The sequence below is a fragment of the Protobothrops mucrosquamatus genome, unplaced genomic scaffold, assembly GCF_001527695.2.
Source record: "Protobothrops mucrosquamatus isolate PMUCROS unplaced genomic scaffold, P.Mucros_1.0 scaffold1524, whole genome shotgun sequence".
Lineage (NCBI taxonomy): Eukaryota > Metazoa > Chordata > Lepidosauria > Squamata > Viperidae > Protobothrops > Protobothrops mucrosquamatus.
In genome coordinates this window covers 494,647-512,391 of record NW_015387696.1, presented here as the reverse complement: position 1 = coordinate 512,391, position 17,745 = coordinate 494,647, and the positions used below count along the sequence as shown (strand labels likewise).

At 40.5% G+C, this 17,745-nt stretch overlaps 1 protein-coding gene across 1 annotated transcript in view; it reads right to left on the bottom strand.

Annotated features, from left to right (window-relative positions):
* LOC107293182 (calcium/calmodulin-dependent protein kinase type II subunit gamma) overlaps positions 1 to 17,745 on the bottom strand; it is a gene marked incomplete at its 3' end in the record, with an annotated part of 164,650 nt that overhangs the window by 14,455 nt on the left and 132,450 nt on the right. Inside the window, 1 exon segment of the mRNA XM_015822325.1 lies at positions 13,723 to 13,763. Coding sequence (XP_015677811.1) covers positions 13,723 to 13,763 — 41 coding nt within the window.

The following is a 17,745-nucleotide window of genomic DNA, read 5'->3' as shown; positions in this document are numbered from 1 at the left end:
GATCCGTGGGATCAGACCTCTCCAATGGCTGCTAAGAATTTGCAAGCATTCCATATAGCTGCCTCCCCTTTCAGAACCAAACCTGGGCTTCTTCCCTAGAACTAGCTCCTTGGAATCGGTGCTAAAAACGAACTCTACATGGATATTAGCGCCAGCCCTCCCTGGAACACGTCTAAGAAAACCAGCCATTCAATCAGGGATACCACACTTGGTCCAGGCCTCTCTCCTTAATTAATCGTGCCTCAGTGCTCCCAAATGACTCCTACAGTAGTGGCCAAAATTGTGGAAACCTTTTGGGAAAAGTGTACAGTAGAAATGTCATCTTTGGTTAAGTTTCCACCCATTTTTCTTCTAATTTCTTTATAACTGTAGCCTATGTTCACTTCATAATACTATTTTACATCGCTTTCTGGGCAACCAGTCAACTCATGACTTTAATTTTATTACGTTTTACAAGCTCACTAAATGAAAGAGGAAAAAAAACCCAACCAACTTGATAGCGATCACATAACACACTGACAAATGTCCTCTCAGCTTCAATACAGGACATCAATAACTGAATCCTACTGTGATCTGATTGGGTCATTGCCAAAACAAGAGGACACCCGATTGGCTCTCTAAACACTCATGCTCATTGGCTACAATCAGATGAAAGAAAGCTACCCGATATCCACCTAAGCAAGTTGTGCTTCCTTTTTCTGGTTATTTGGCTATAACTGTTCATAGAATACATTACAGACAATTGAACAAACTATGTTGCATTACATTTTTGATTAAATTATCTTTCCATTGATATATAATTTTATGGTACTACTCCAAAAAAAAGTGGTGTTATTAGCCATCAAACCTGAAAAATACACTTTTCCCAAAAGGTTTCCACAATTTTGGCCACTACTGTAGTATCTTGTTCAGTCTTTCTACTAGCCAAGACTGCATCAGTTCACCCCAAAAGGTGCCACCACTGAAGGAAGCCCTTGAGAGAGGTTTTGAAGGGCTATTATGGAGAGCAGGGACACCCTTGTTCTTTTTCTACACATACTGAGAATATCTGAGAGATTAAAAAAAAAAACTACTACTGGTTTTATTGTAGCTTGGTGTTAAGACAAAGACCTGGAGATAGAAATGAGGAAAAGGAAATAGCTTGGGAACAGGTTCTAAGGCAGACATGTCAAACACAAGGCCCGGGGGCCGGATGCAGCCCGCGAAGTGGTTTCATGTGGTCCACGAAGCCATCCTGGAAACAGTGAGGGAACGGCCCCTGCTGCCCTGGCCCAGGCTGGCCGGGAGCCAATGTACAATTTTGTGGTGGCCATCTATGCTGAAATGCATTCAGTCTTAGCTCCACAAGGCCGTCTAGAAACAGCGAGGAACCAGCCCCTGCTGCGTCGGCTCCGCCCCCTGGGTGCATGCTGGGGAAGTGTCACCCTTTGTGAGGAATGAAGAAATGGACCATGCCTTGGCGCTTGCCCCGGTCCCGCCCCCTTCTGCCAGAGACCCTCAGATCTGTCCCACTCCTGCCCAGGCCCCCACAGGCACCCTTGACGCGAACGATGTAGAGCTGGCCATGCCCACCTAGTAGGCCACACCCATTCCATCCATGCCCACCCAGTAAGCCACACCCACCCTGGCCACACACACCCAGCCCCCCCCAAGGGCAACCGCAATGCTGATGCGGCCCTCAGTGAAATTGAGTTTGACACCCCTGTTCTAAAGTCACAGCAAGATTGCAACCTACTAGTAGGCCGCTAACTGGTTTCCCTTCCTTTTAGGCTGAATTCTAACCAAGGAAGTAAAAGTGATAGGGAAGGAGGCCCCTCCCTTCCGAGTCCTGTTCCCCAATACAGGATGATTACTGGTAAATTATCACTGAATGAGATCAAAGAAAAGAATTCACCCTTATGTGGCGATTCCATAATATGGTAGGCTAATAATGGAGGATAATCAAAAGTAGCGATGGTGGATTGACCCTGATCTACAGAAATGTCAGTTTGTTGACCAAAGGCTCCGTCCAACAATTTGCTGGTTCCGAATACGTTATACTCTTTCATTTCTGATCTACAGAAATGTCAGTTTGTTGACCAAAGGCTCCGTCCAACAATTTGCTGGTTCTGAATACGTTATACTCTTTCGTTTCTGATCTACAGAAATGTCAGTTTGTTGACCAAAGGCTCCGTCCAACAATTTGCTGGTTCTGAATACGTTATACTCTTTCATTTCTGATCTACAGAAATGTCAGTTTGTTGACCAAATGCTCCATCCAACAATTTGCTGTTCTGAATACATTATACTCTTTCACATCTTCTGTAAAAAAAAATTTAAAAAATGGTTGCTTGTTGTTGCTTTCTCTTCATCTCAAAATCCAGTCCTACTACTACAGCCTGTTGCTACTGCAATGGCTGCTATTCTAATAAAAATGACAGGGCTTAGGAAGAATATAAAAAGCAACCATATGCGTGTGCGTGTGCCTGAATAAGTTCACAAATTTATACTATTTTTAAATGTTTTTACCACTATCACCTATTTTGGAATGCAACACAACTTTCTTCTCAAAACATCTGCTTTATACCACCTGTGGGCTTGAACACAATCCGTTCTGAGTATGCGCTCCCAGAGAAAGACCGGGGACTGGGTAACAGCCGAGACCTTAGGCAGCGGCACTAATCCTCCTCAAAAGGCCATTCCTTGACCCAGTCATCCTGGACTACTATATCCATTAAAATCCATCGTTACATTGATAATGTGTTTATAATTTGCTTCAATGACAGTGTCATGGTTCCGACAGATGGAACTCCTCAAAAGAACTTCGAGGCATTGTTTACCTTAAAGAATCTTTTATTCAAGAAACAAAGTATTGGCACTACATAGTTAAAGCCAAAAACTGAATTCCCTTCCCCGGGGCACAAAGTAGCAAAGCACAATTCCCTCCTCCAATTAACAGTCATAAATCACATTCCCCAATTAGCTTGAAGCGTGGGCTTTCTCCCCAGCTCTCCAGCCCCGCAATCACCTTGATTCCCACGGCTGAGTTATTATTGTTATGACTAGCTGGACTCTCATCCAGATTCCCCCTCCCAGCATCAACTAACTCTAAAAGCAAAAGAGCAAAATGGCTGCACTTCCATCTGTTGTCAAAGCGAGAACATCCGATGTTAGCAGCGTTGACAGACAGCTTTAATATATTTTATATATTTCAAATATTTGGAGGGGTGAGTTAGCACAACTGGACTGAACAAAGCTATTTTTTTCTGCAAATTATATTAACATCTACTGATCACGCAACAATCTATTAACCGAGGCAGATGATTCACTGACACAGGCCACTTTTGAAGGCCTATAGATATAACAAAGATTGGATTGGACACTGACTACAGATAGCTGTATTCAGCTTCTTGTGAAAATATCCCCTGCGACTCTGCCGAAATGGTAAATGATAATGCATCGGTTGTCTTTGGAATGTCTGCAGAAATGTACAGCAGATATTATGGGGGAAAGAGAGGGAATTAGTTGTTGTAATACTTTGAGATTTGTACTGATGATATTCAAATGTAATGGAATTACTGTGCTCAGCCGCCACGCTATTTTTCAAATATGTAAATGTAATATTGTAAAATTAATAAAAAACTTGGGGGAAAAAAAGAAATGTACCTTAGCAAACTTCATTATTTTAGTAGTATTTTTAAGAGTTTTGTTTCATAAACTCAAAGTTCCAGCTTCGTTTCACTAACAAATTCAAATGTAATTCTTAAAAGCAAATGGCATTTTTATTCCCCCTCCCCAACATTAACCACGAGTAAGGATGAAATTCATACAAATTCATGTATCACTTTTAGAAGTAGTGGCATCACAATGTGTCAGAATTCCTGGCATAGATATACAAAAGAGATCCAATTTTTTCTGCCTGCATTCAGGGGAATCTTCGAAGTATGGGAGGGACCGAAGAGATCTAGAAGAGAATGAGCCCCGTGGCAAGTTTTCATATGATGAGTGAGCTCTTTGAGCATGCACACTTACCTTTGATCAAGGTTAATAGCAAAAAACTTGAAATCTTATCTTTCATCCTTCACCTCTTAGTGGCACTTTCCAAAGGAATACACCTGCTTTGGTTTTAGCATTTGTTCTGCAGCCATCAGCAGTAGAACATCTAGGTCAGTGGTGGTGAACCTATGGCACGGGTGCCAGAGGCGGCACTCAGAGCCCTCTCTGTGGGCACGCGCGCCGTCGCCCCAGTCCTAGGCCTTCAGCTGGGTTTTATAAAACCTTTTCGCTTTAGACCTCCGCCACCGTGCGCAAAAAAAAAAAAGGTTCAATCAGTCAATTTCAACTTCTCGCAGGGAAAAAAGAGATCTTGCAAAGTTGGAATTGATCGATTGAACTTTTTAGTCCCACCCAGTCTGCCGTTAACACCGCAGCCACGCCCACCCAATGGGCCACACCCACCCAATGGGCCACACCCACCCAGCAGTTGCAGTTTGGGCACTCAGTCTCTAAAAGGTTCGCCATCAATGCTCTAAAGTAAAGGCCAATCAGGAATTATAATATTGTCCCCTGTCTTGCCTTTGTGCTAGGAGAGTGTCCAGATAAGTGCTAACCCAGAAATAGGCAACCTTGGCTCTTTTATGACTCGTGGACTTCAACTCCCAGAATTCCTGAGCTGGCTCAGGAATTCTGGGAGTTGAAGTCCACGAGTCATAAAAGAGCCAAGGTTGCCTACCCCTGTGCTAACTCAACATGTCATTTATGCTTCAATGTCAGGTATTGTCATACCAGACATATCTGATGTTTCTGATATATCAGACAGGTGCATGAGGAAAAAAAGGGAGATTAAAATAATCACGTAACAAGATCACACAAAAAAAATATCTGTATCTGTTAAAGGTACTTTGCTTTGCCATCACTAAGTACAGCTGGATGAATTATTGAGAATGATTTTCTCTTGAAATATTCCAGTGTTCGATGTGGCTTGCTTTTAAAATAACTGCTATCTTGCAAGGATCCAAAATACTCAACTAGGATCAATACTCAACAAGGATCCAAAATACTCAACTTTGATTTCATTCAAACTGAGCCTCAAAGAGACAAGGGCTTCAGCATCACCAGTGACCTAAAGGATTTATCTCTTCACATCTGATTGTATTACGTTATCCAACATATCCCAGGGAAAATACACATTCATATATAGAAAAAAAAATGAATGGGAAGAATGATGAACTCTGATTAATGCCAACTAATGTTGGCATTAATGCCAACCTGGTAATTTTGAAATTTGGAAGGAAAGAAGAAGAGAGATATGAGCATGGTTGAATTCCACAAGAGGTTTGCTTAAAATTCTTGGAAGAGTAGTGGATGGTAGCTGCGCGCTTCCAATAGTGCTACACCCCCATACCAAAAAAGACGGTTCAAACTGGAGCAGAGCTATTTATCAATAAGGATTTTCCCCACAAGCACTGCCCATTGACAGGATTTCTGCCACAAAACAGCCAAGATTCCATGCCCCTGGGAGAGTCTAGACTAGAGGCCATGGCTTCTTGACTCCAAAGAGCAAATAGTGTAATAGCATGTGGGAGACTTTGTTTCTTACTCAGCACCCACTTTTTGTGGGAACGTGAGCTTTTGGAAGTGCGAGATGTCTCTCCATTCAACCAACCACCTCCCCTTGCCCAGACATGCTATGTGAGGTGATGAGCACAAGCTGGACGTGCATGGCATGAGAATGGTGGTTAAACAGGGTTACAGGCAGTTTATGGCAGGAGCTCACCATCAAATGTACGCTGGAGCTTGACTTCCTTTTCTGGGCACACCATTGAAAGGAGGAAAGAGAAGGAAAGAAGAGATGAGAAGAGAAGCAAAGGAAATGTTGGCACTTATGCATCAGCAGAGCTCGGCTGCCAATCACCTTCCTTTAAGAAAGGAACTGAATGCCACAAATAAATGAGCTCATGAAAGCCAGCAGTTATATAATAGTACGAGAAACCTCCCGGATATAGAAAATTCCAAGCATAGCAAAATGGCAAACGATGTAGCCAGTGTGACGCAGGAGAGACTGAAACCAGAGGACCGTTATTTTTCAAACTGTGTCCAATTGTGGGTAGAGTTGCTTACCTACAAATTATTAAGAGGATACAGTGTCCATCAAAAAGTATTTTATTCAACATCTACCTAGAAGCACGTTTTTATTGTATTGATTCATGAACACAAATATTTGACCTACGGGATTGTGAATCTTCTACTTTCAAATGACTAGTTCCTGACAGCCATCATGTATCTTCTCACTCAAATGAGGTAGTTTCATTACTACAATGATTGAGAAGGTGTCTGTAATGATAAATAGTTTTGTTTTATAATTCCAAGATAAGCCCAAACCTATACACAGATCTAGACCATGTGCAAAAGATCCGTTCAACATTTTACATTTAGCCACTCCTCTTTGGTAATAAAATAGTTATTGCTAATTTTAACTAATTTTATTAATCGACTAGTTGAGGTGTGCAGGAAATACACCACTGTAGTAATGGGGGACTTTAACTATCCTGACATCAACTGTAAAACAAACTCTGCAGTGAGTTTCCGATGTGCCTAAGTTGACAACCTTTGACACCCAATGGGTGGAGGTGGGAAACTAAAAGGTCAGCTATACTGGACTTAATCCTAACTAATAGAGATGAAATGATTGAAGGAGTAAATGTAGTAGCTTTGGAGGAAAGTGACCATGTCATATTAGAATTCTCTATAATGTAGGCACTGGCAATTGAACAAAGTTAGACTACTGTTTTAGACTTTAAAGGAGCTGACTTCAACAAACAAAGACAAAGATTAGGAAGGATTCCATGGATGGAAATCCTAGAAGGAAAAACAGATCCGGATGCAGGGAAAACTCTGAAAAAAAAATACTAAAAGCCCAAACAAAACAATACCACAGAGAAAGAAAAGACACCAGATGAGACCAGCATGATTGCACAAAGAGCTCTCTGACAAACTGAGGGGTAAGAAGGACAAGTATAAAAAATGGAAACGGAGACATGTAACTAAAACAAAATACCAGCAAATAGCCTGAATTTGAAGAGATGCAATCAGGAAGGCTAAGGCTCAGAATAAACTAAGACTTACAACACATGCTGAAAATAACAAAAAAAGTTTATTTCAATATGTAAGGAACAAGAAAAATTTAAGGAAATGATGGCAAGAAGGTGATGGGCAGGAGGGAGAAAGCGGATCTTCTTAATTCCTTCTTTGCCTCTGTTTTCCGCAAACGGAAAAAAATAGCCCAATTTATCGAAAGTAATACAATGGGAGACAGAACAGGCACACAAATCAAAATAGATAACAAATGGATAAAAAAAACCACCTATCCACTATCACAAATTCAAAGCACTGGAATCAGATAGTTTATAACCCAGAATATTGAAAAAGCTGGAACATGTGATCTCAGAACCACTGAACAAATTCTTTTAGAGCTCCTGAACCAAGAGGGAACTGGAAAAGAGCTATATGATTCCAATCTTCAAGATGGAGGAAAATGGATTCGGCTTACCATCAACGCCTGCGAAAATCCTAGAAAAGATAATCAAGCTGCAAATGTGTGAGCACCTAGAAGTGAACAAAACAATCACTAGAAACCAACGTGAGTTTGTTAAAAACAGATCATGCCTTTTTTGATAAAGTAAGAAAATTAATGGATCAGAGAAATGCTATGAATATGGTTTACTTGGACTTCAGGTAAGGCATTTGACAAAGTAGACCACAGTCTACTTTTTGGTAAGATAGAACAATGTGGGATAGATAGTGCCACTATCAGATGGATTCGCAACTGACTAACTGCACTTAGTGTGTAGTCCTTAATGGAACTACATTTACATGGAGGGAAGCATGCAGTGAGGTACCTCAAGGTTCTATCCCAGTGATGTTCCAACATCTTCATAAATAAGCTAGATGAGAGGATGGAAGGGGAACTCATCAAATTTGCATCTTGACAGACTTGAGATCAGGTCCTATCCAACAAGATGCAGTTTAGTCGGAGAAAAGTAATATCCTGCACTTAAAGCAGGAAAAACCAAGTGCATCGGTGTAGAATAGATGGCACCTGGCTCAACAGTAGTAAATGTGAGAGGGATCTAGATGTCATAGTGGACCACCACTGAAGTATGAACCAGAAGTGTGCTGCAGCTGATAAAAAAAAACACCAATGCAGTGCTAGGTTGCATCAACAGAGAGATTGCGTCAAGATCGCAAGAAGTGATAGTACTGCTCTGTACTGCACTAGTGAAGCCACATTTGGAAAACCGCTTCCAGTTCTGGTTGCCACGATGCAAAAAAGACACTGAGAGCTTAGAAAAGAGTGCAAAGAAGAATAACACAGATGATAAGGAATCTAGAGGCTAAATCATATGATGAACACTTGAGAGAAGTAGGTACAGTATGTCTAACCTAATGAAGAGAAGGATTAGGGGTGACATGATTTATTTATTTTTATTGATTATCTTTTTATGCCATTCATGTCCCCTATAAGGTGACCCATGATAGCTGTCTTCCGGTGCTAGAGAGGTTGTCGCAAGGAGGAGGTAATCCACTTATTCTCCAAAGCACCTTAGGGCAGGACAAGAAGCAATGGGTAGAAGCTCATCAGAGGACGATCCCACCTGGAACTAAGGAGAAACTTTCTGAAACTGTGAATAATAATCAGTGAAACAGTTTGCCTCTCAAGAGTTGTGGGTGCTCCATCGCAGGACGTTTTCAAGAAAAGATTGAACAATCGTTTGTCTGGGCTTCAGTTAGATCTCCTGCCTTGAATTGGACTAGAAGACCTCCATGGCTTCTTCCAGCCCTATGATTCTGTGACTCTATTCTCTGTAATACTTGTATAGAAAAATAAATACTTATGAAAGATAATTGCAAGCAGGGGCCAGACAGGACCGATCAGATGGCATAGATGCCCAACGAGGAGGCACTGGGTATGAACGAAAACTACACGGAATAGACATTTGATCAAGCTCGATTTGATGAACTTCTCTCTTTCCTGCCCTACGTGAGAAATCAGGGAGAAAAATAGGAGAAATATCAATATGGCAGAGGAAAAAAGAAAGATCATTCCTTAAGAACTGTGGGGAGACAGAAATTACTCTACAATGATGCAAACAAGGGGGATGATGTTTCCTCCCCTAAACCTGCCCTGCACCATACTTATTCAAGGTCCAATTTATGGCTTAGTCCAGGGGTAGGCAACCTCAGCTCTTTTATGACTCGTGGACTTCAACTCCCAGAATTCCTGAGTCAGCTATGCTGACTCAGGAATTCTGGGAGTTGAAGTCCACGAGTCATAAAAGAGCCGAGGTTGCCTACCCCTGGCTTAAGTCCATTCACCAATCATGCCAACTTTTCCTTTTTCAAAATCCACTAAAACCTATACCTGCAACATTTTGCCAATTTTGCTTAGAAGAAATCCTATTATATACCCATTTGCGCCCCCATTTCCACTTCCACCACATAATCTGAGATAATGTCAAAGCATGACAGAAAACCTCCTTTCTCCGTTGCCCCATATTAAGCCTTCTAGAGCAAATCAGGAGAAACATACCTCGCCTGCAGATCCCCAGAGATAAAGCCTTTGCAGTTATCATCCTTATTCGAATAATGTTCTCCCATTATGTTTATCATCTTTTCAGAGCTAGATGAAGACCGTTTGAATCTCCCAGATACATTAACGATTGTACTTCTAGATCTTTGTACCTTCTTTTGGCCGGCACTTTGCCTTTGGTATCATGATTATCTTCAGTATTTTTATTCCATGTTGATTATATGCGTGATATTTTGAAGCTTCCAAGCAGCTTTTTCATTTGTGCAAAGATTTGCAACCACATTTAGATCTGCTTTGAGTATAAGATAAATGTGCTTTTTTTTCATTACTGGAAGGCAAGCATTGCGGCCGTTACGTGCCAAAAGCTTAGACAGCCTTGGGAATATGAAGTTATTTTACTGGAACTTCAATCTGAGGTTTATCAGAAAGTATTACAAATATAATGCATAAATGTTTAAGTGCTTTGGGGTAAACAAAGCAAGACTCCTGTTAACAGGCAGTCCTATTTCGCTTGCAGTATTTTCCCTTGAGAATGTACTGCATTTCCATTTAGATTTTTTTTTTTTCAAGAGCTCTGAGCAGCACACACCATTACCTATACATTAAGCACCACAATCGGTGAACTAAATTTCAAGAAGAAACTATGAGAAATCTGCTGCAAAAGAAAGAATACAAGGATTTCTCCGATCTGAATTGGAATTTGGCTAAAGTACTATTGTTTTTCTTACTTCTGTCCTGTAGCGAGTAGAGCCTATCCTGGGGAAAAGATGGAAGGTATATTTTATGCAAGCTTGGAAAATCTAAGAGATATAAAGAGTAATAAGTCCTTATTTTTTATTCTCCCTTTTTATCAGAGGGAGGTGCATCCCCTTTACATCTGATTCTATCGGAACCTCATGTAAGTGCTCCTGTACTAAATTACCGCTAGGGAAGGTGTACCTCAAGTCTCCTAGAATATAAAATACCTTTATAATTATTGCTTGGTTTTTATTCTGTTTTGAATGGTCAGCTGCAGTCATGTACATGAGATGGGCTGCTACATAAGTGTATTAAAGAGAGCAAACTAGTTAATAAAAAATTATACAATTAAATAATACTTTTTGTAATAAAACGGACATTAACAATACCTGATTTGGGGTGGGTGGGAATTTTGCAGTGATCAATTCCCAGAGGCCTTCAGTAAAGTTTTGCAAGCCATGAAAGGGAAAACTGCAATTGCCTTGGGGGGTGGGGGGGCAACTTGTTCCAAAGGAAGTTAGTCCTCCCAACACCAGGATTCCCTTTTCCATTAAATCTCACAATGGAAGTGGAGCCGGTGGTCCAGGTCAAATGGGCAAAAATACTGGGGAAACACAGTGTCTTAGACAGGCCCAAGTCACAAAGGGCTTTTAAGAAATGACTAATTAACTACAAAGTCTTGATTTAAACTACAAAAGCTTACAGATAAATAAGAAGTATTCCATTTATCTTCAGCTGGCTTAAATGATTATATCTGTCAGCAAATAGCAATGGATAAAGAAATCTGGTTATTTGCCCTAAAAAAGTTGTTTCTATTTGTATTTTTCTGTAAGGTTACAGGCAAAGTAACAGACTCCGCTGAAATGGCTGGGGTTCAAGACAAGATGGAAGACAGACATTTAGAGTTCTGATTCAATCACATCTGTGTCATCATGAGCCAGGAGTTCTAGGACAGCCCAGCCCTTTGATTAATTTTAGGACCAAATTATGTTTTGAGGTTTGAAATTAGTCAGAGCAAATAACAACATTCCTATTAGCCTGAACATATTAAGATAAGCTTAGCTCAGAAATATCAGAGTAAACTGAGTAATATGTAAGAAAACAACAAGCAATGGTAGAAATACTTTAGCCTGTATTTCTTATTAGATCATGATGATCTAGACAGGGGTAGGCAACCTTGGCTCTTTTATGACTGGTGGACTTCAACTCCCAGAATTCCTGAGCCAACCATGTTGAGGGGAAAGGGAGAGGTTTCCATGCTTAGCCATGCTGGCTCAGGAATTCTGGGAGTTGAAGTCCACGAGTCATAAAAGAGCCAAGGTTGCCTACCCCTGATCTAGGAAGAGAAAGTGGAGGACCATCAAGATGGACAAGAAACACTAGAGCCCATCGATTGCGCATCGATACAATTGTGGCGTGAATATTCTGACAAGGACTTCAAGGCCCGTTTTCTTTTTTTTAAAAAAATGAAGACTTTAAGGAAAGCCAAATAGAAAGGGATAAAACGAAAAATCCTCTTCTGCCTTGCTTACATAAATAGGCTGTGAATTGGACCAGGAGGAGGAACATTGTGAGTTCTTCACGTGGAGAAGAAAAAGCTCACTTTTGTCACTTGAGGTCCCAAGGTGCTTTTCAAAAGGCAGATGGAAAGCGAAACATTTTTAAATGTTTTGAAAAGCACCTTTGGAACGCTCGCTACCTGGACGATTCGAGAATCTCCCACAGACATTTGTCACTGAGGTGTAATCAAGGATTACACCAAGTGTAAATTCTCTCTTTTATGCCTTAGCTATTTTTCCCCGCTGACCCACAGCTCGGCCCTCTTTTAAGCATGTTCTCTCTGATCCAGTTCTGAAAGACATCCAAAGAGAATCAGACAATGAAATGGAAACAAGCCCTCACAGTGTGTACTCACAACTTCTTAAGTGAGGGCAGAGTCAATGGGGAAGTGTTTAGAATAATTTATCTTGTTAACTTAAGAGGAGTTCTGAGAAAAATAGAGGCATTATCACACGTAGAATAACAGGCGCATCATTTTTTTTACTGAAACAATTAACAAAGAACCATAGTGTGGTTCGTATTTTACGCCTAAAGAAATATTTATGACGAGTGGGAAATGGGAAAAACAACAACAAAGCAGTTAACTAGAAGTGCTACTACCCATTCTCTAATGTTCTACTGAACACGTGAGAGAGGAATAGGATCGTGCCTTTTAATGTTACCCATGTTTAATGTTAAAGGGGCCCTTGTATTCTCTACAGAGACCTTGTTTATTATTATTAAATGCACCATATTAAATAAATTGCTTAGTTGTATTAGTTTACACTATGTATATATGGGGGGCGGGGAGAAAGGAAAATTGGAAAACCACCGACATGTGATCTGAGCTTGCGTGGTTTAATTCTCTCTGTGCATCCAGTGAATATGTGGAATGGAAAGTATGCAAACCTTTTAGTGGTCTTTAACAGAACATAACAAAATAAATAAATGCAACAATGGATTTTAATGAGGAGCTGCTAGTTGCTATTGCTATGACTGGGAAATAATGTTAATTCAATGATGTGCAATTCCCATTTTTAAATAAAAATATAGATACTGTACAGATAAACAAAGTAGTTCACAGAAGAATATTCACAGAATAGTGGATGAGATACAAGAATCAGGACCGTACTTTATTTCCTTGCTTGAGGGCCATTAGTTTCCCCAAATATAAAAGAACCAACGATATTATCAAAGAATATAATTTGATTTGAAAGTAGATTGCAAGGATATGAAACTCATGTATAAAATAAGAAAATTAATTATTCCAGTAAATATAGGTAATATGGTCAACATAATTTCCCAAAAGACAGACAAATACCCATTGGAAAAGGAAACAGAAATAATAATCAAAGGTGAGATCTTTGATAAAACAGCTCTGAAATCCATTAATGTATATTACTTTCTTAATCCAATATTATAGATTTCTTGTTCTCATTTTATTTCCATACAGAAGTGCAGGGCACCTGTAGCATGCAAATAATCATATATTTATTTGAAGAGGCAATAAGGACTTCCAGGTACTTAAACCATGCCCTGCAAATTCACTAAGTATGAAATATTTTTTGATAACCGACTATGGAATTGCAGGTCTAAGAATTTTCCAGAGATAGTCCCTTGTTCCATAAATCAATATTACAATAGTTGTTGCACTTGCTGAAAATCCTAGGAAACATTTGGAAGAAAATTCTGTATTAAGTCTTGAGCCTTAATGGGTTGGTCAACTATCAATTTCACTGCCGCACTCACATGGTCAAGTTGCAGGAGCTGTGCAGGAGTCATTTTCTGGCATATGAATCACTTAGGCTGGCCAAAGATGCAGATTTCTATGAATGGGACTGAAAAAAGAAAGGGATGCTCCCAATTTCAAAACCTACCTTTACTCCATCTGACTTTTTGTTCAGTAAGCTCTTGGCAGCTGCAAATAGAATTGAGAAAAAAAGCAAGTGAACTACATTTTAATATTATTTTTCTTTTCCTTAAAGCAGGTCAACATCAGGAACCAAGCTAGATTCATTTTAGGCTCAAAACCATAACATCTGCATGAACAATAGCTTTACCAACATCCAAACCTTAGACCATAATCGTATTTTTTTCACAGGAACTGGACAAAACACAACTCTTCAGAACTCTTGAGACATTCATATCTTTGCTTTCATTATTTACTACCTCTGTCCCTTTCAGTAGCCAAAGCTATTATCAAAGAAGCAATGAAAACCAATTCTTAAATTGACATACAGAAGAATTATCCCTTAAATCAATGTTTCATATGACAAAATTTATTCTAGAAAGTCACAAAAAAACTTTGTTTTTTTTACATTTTAATGCCAAGTTGTCATTTGTTACATGCAGTGACTATTAAGGTATCTTGCACATAGACATGACAATAGGAAAATATGATATTCTCGTAAGAAATATTGCATGTGAAGTGGCTCATCCCTTACCTATAAAATGTAGAATAGAAAAAGTAAAAATTAAATCTGGGTATTTTAGTACAATGAAAAATCCAAGTTTCCACTAAAACCCCATGTAGGAAAACCATTAAGGAAAACATGATTGCTGCTAATCTGGGCAGAGGTCAGATTGGCAATTGACAAGAGGGAGAATTCAAACAGAAGCCACTTATCAGATGAAGGTTACATGTTTCATTTGGAGAAGAGCAAGTTACTAAGTTTTTCATATAACTACCTTGCAAAGGCAAAGACAGAATACACATAGAACCAGAACATGGATGCGTAACAGAGGGGCACCCAAAGAGCTTGACAGCACATGACCTATCCATGCCAATTACAATTTTCATATATGCTTTTCAAAACAAATTTTGTGTTGCAGCTCTTTGATTCATCAACACACTCAACACAGAGACATTTGCACACAAGTAAACTAGATCCTATAGTTTATACTACAGAAATCATATACCAGTGATGGCGAACCTTTTAGAGACCGAGTGGCCCACTGAGTTGGTGTGACTGTGGTGGTTATGGCAGACTGTGTGGGTGTGGCCAAGGTGGGCATGGTCACCTCGATGTTGCTCATGGGGAGGGGCGCCTGTGGGGACCAGGCAGGTTTGGGGAAGATCCAAGGAATCTCTGGCAGGTGAGGCAGTGGGCAGGAGGCTCGTCCTGCAGGGTGAGGCGAAGCGAGGCAGGGCAGGGGTGCCATTGCTGCAGGGCAAGGCGGGGCAGGGGCCGGGGCAGCTGCTTCCTGACACCACCGGCCCCCACACACAGAGGCCAGCGAGCGCATGGGGGCCGGCAGTGTCCGTCAGCAGCCACAGCCTGCCGGCCCCTCGACCGGCGCACTCTGGGGCTCCATAGCCCGCCACCAGCAGTTCAGAGAAGCCGCCTCTGAGCTGGACAGACGGCCGACAGCTGAGGAGGCGATGCAGTGGGTTGTGCCCGGGAAAAGGAGAGCATGCGAGGCCAGGAGGGATGGGACGGGGGGGAGGGAAACCAGCCATGCTGGGATGCATCCGGCCACATGGGACCTTGGCGAGTTAGCAGGCGGCTGGTTGAAGAGGGACGGTTGCCATCTCCGGGGCATGGCGCGCGTGCCCACAGAGAGGGCTCTGAGTGCCACCTCTGGCACACGTGCCATAGGTTCGCCACCACTGTCATATACTGTGATTGGCAGAGGATTTTAGGGTTTGGATAGTATAAATTAGTTGACTCAATCAATGCCCTTTGAAAACTGTTCACATCCACACAATGATGTAGCCATTTAATCAGGAACAGCCTATTTTGAATAGTGATATCTACGCTACCGTTACAAAAATTAGGAGACTTTGTCATCTAAAGACCATGCTTTATGTTTTTAAAAATAAAACCATTAATCCAGGTGCTTAAAAGTCCAAGAGTTTTGGTATTCTAATTTCCAGGGAAGATGTTCTAAGCTTCAAAACACCCAGAAATGGAACTTGGGCTTTGTTTCATGGAGACTGTTCTCTGAAATGACAACCAAAGTTTGGAGTTGTGAGTTCTATCCCAACACCTTCTTTAGAATATAAAGGCAGCATAAGAGCCTATTTTGCCCCTGGTGACACCCAAAGGTCTTTGTGGCTCTAGAATATTATTCTACACATTATTTGGTCTTCATCTTACAGTGAAGAATAAACCTTAAATGCTGGGCCAACACAGCATATATTTGGCCTTAAGCAAGCTAGCAGACGACTGAGGCATAATAAAAAGTTACATAAAAAAAAGTTAAGTATCACATGTATGTAATACAAAGTACAAGATTCACATTTATTTTGTAGCCCTACAACTTTTTGAAACCCAAGACCAGGCAGATTATGATACTAATGAGAAAAATATGTACAGAATACATTAGTTGGGTTTGGTTTCCTATTTACTAAATATGGAATCTTAAGGCCTCAGTCTGAAATTTTGTTAGATAACATATTTCTGTCCTGTGAGTCATTCAAAAGCAAACAAATTTAAATTTAAATTTTATTCATTTATACACTATCCATTTCCAAAGGCCCTGTGCAGCTAATTACCAAGATCAACTTAACATAAAAGGCAACTACTTCAAAAATAATAAACAAACCCACTCATAACATGAACAAAATTGACAATATCAATTACACCAACTCGTGTCCCTGCCAGGATCCAACTTGACTCACAGTAAGCTCTTCCCCTGTGCTTGATGGGCTGCTTTTAATTGTTTTTCTTTTCTTTTTTTTAGTGAGGCAAATTTTTAAAACATGCAAGTACAAGAATTCAAAGGGGAGAAATGGATATTCCTCCTCTTTTACATAACTCTGATGCACAAAAATATTTCACACGTGAAGAAGGCATGTTGGCTCATGTATGTTTTCATACCATGGGATAAAATTCAGGGGAGCAGAAAAGAGCTCTGAGAAATTAAGGCAAGATGTAACATAAAGGCACTGTTGCATTCAACCAACAGGAAACCGATTTATGTTTAAGTTTGTGTAATTAAACCCTAATCCATTCCAGGTCTGGAATTCCCATACTGTAGTTTTATTTGCAGCATAAGGGGAAGTATCAAAGTTATCTACAGGAGGTTTATTCTTACTCCATCTATTCCAGCTCTAATGTGATTATCTTATGGAAATGAAACACTACCTTATGCAGTTAATCACACTAAAAAATATAAGAAAGAATAAAAAGACTCCCTCTATGAAACTTTCAGACTTTGCCTTAGTTTTGCCTCCATTAGACGTGATGTCATTGTGTAATTGAGACAACAGAGTGGCCAATGAAAACCAATCCCACCTGGATATAGTTTGTATAGCTTACAAATATCTCACATAGCAAGAGTTACTGAGAAATGCAATGTTCTTTACTGCATTTGATGTAATTACAGTGGGAGAATAGGCCTTCTGAAATAAAATTCAAAGCTGGTTTCGTAGAAGCCTAATGTTGGCCTTTTCCTGCCAAAGTAATCAGGATCACGGTGTACTTACTCCTGTCAGGCAGTTTCCCTCTGGCCCTGTCAAAAGTTAAGGTATTGCTCTAGATCAGGCATGTCAAAACGGCGACGTCGCGCAACATATCAGGCCTTTTTCGCCATTGCCGGCAATGGGGTGGGCGCGGCTTCCACGTGACACATCTGGCCTGCGGACCGGCAGTTTGACACCCCTGCTCTAGATCCCCTGATGCTACCCCAAGATTAAATTAAGACCAATTAAGCTATAAGCATTTGGAAGGAGGCCAGAAATAGGTTATGTGGTCAAATCTATGTTAAGGTATCTGGAAATCTAACATAGATATTATGGGAATAGGAAATCTGCATTTATAATATAGAGTGCAGACACTGAGAGGAGGATTAATGGAAGTTTTCCATTCACCTCCTGTTAGTGTAAAAAGTTGATATAGTAGAATGAAAGCCCCCAAGGAGCTTGCTACTGAAAGCACAACAGGTCTTGAAATTCA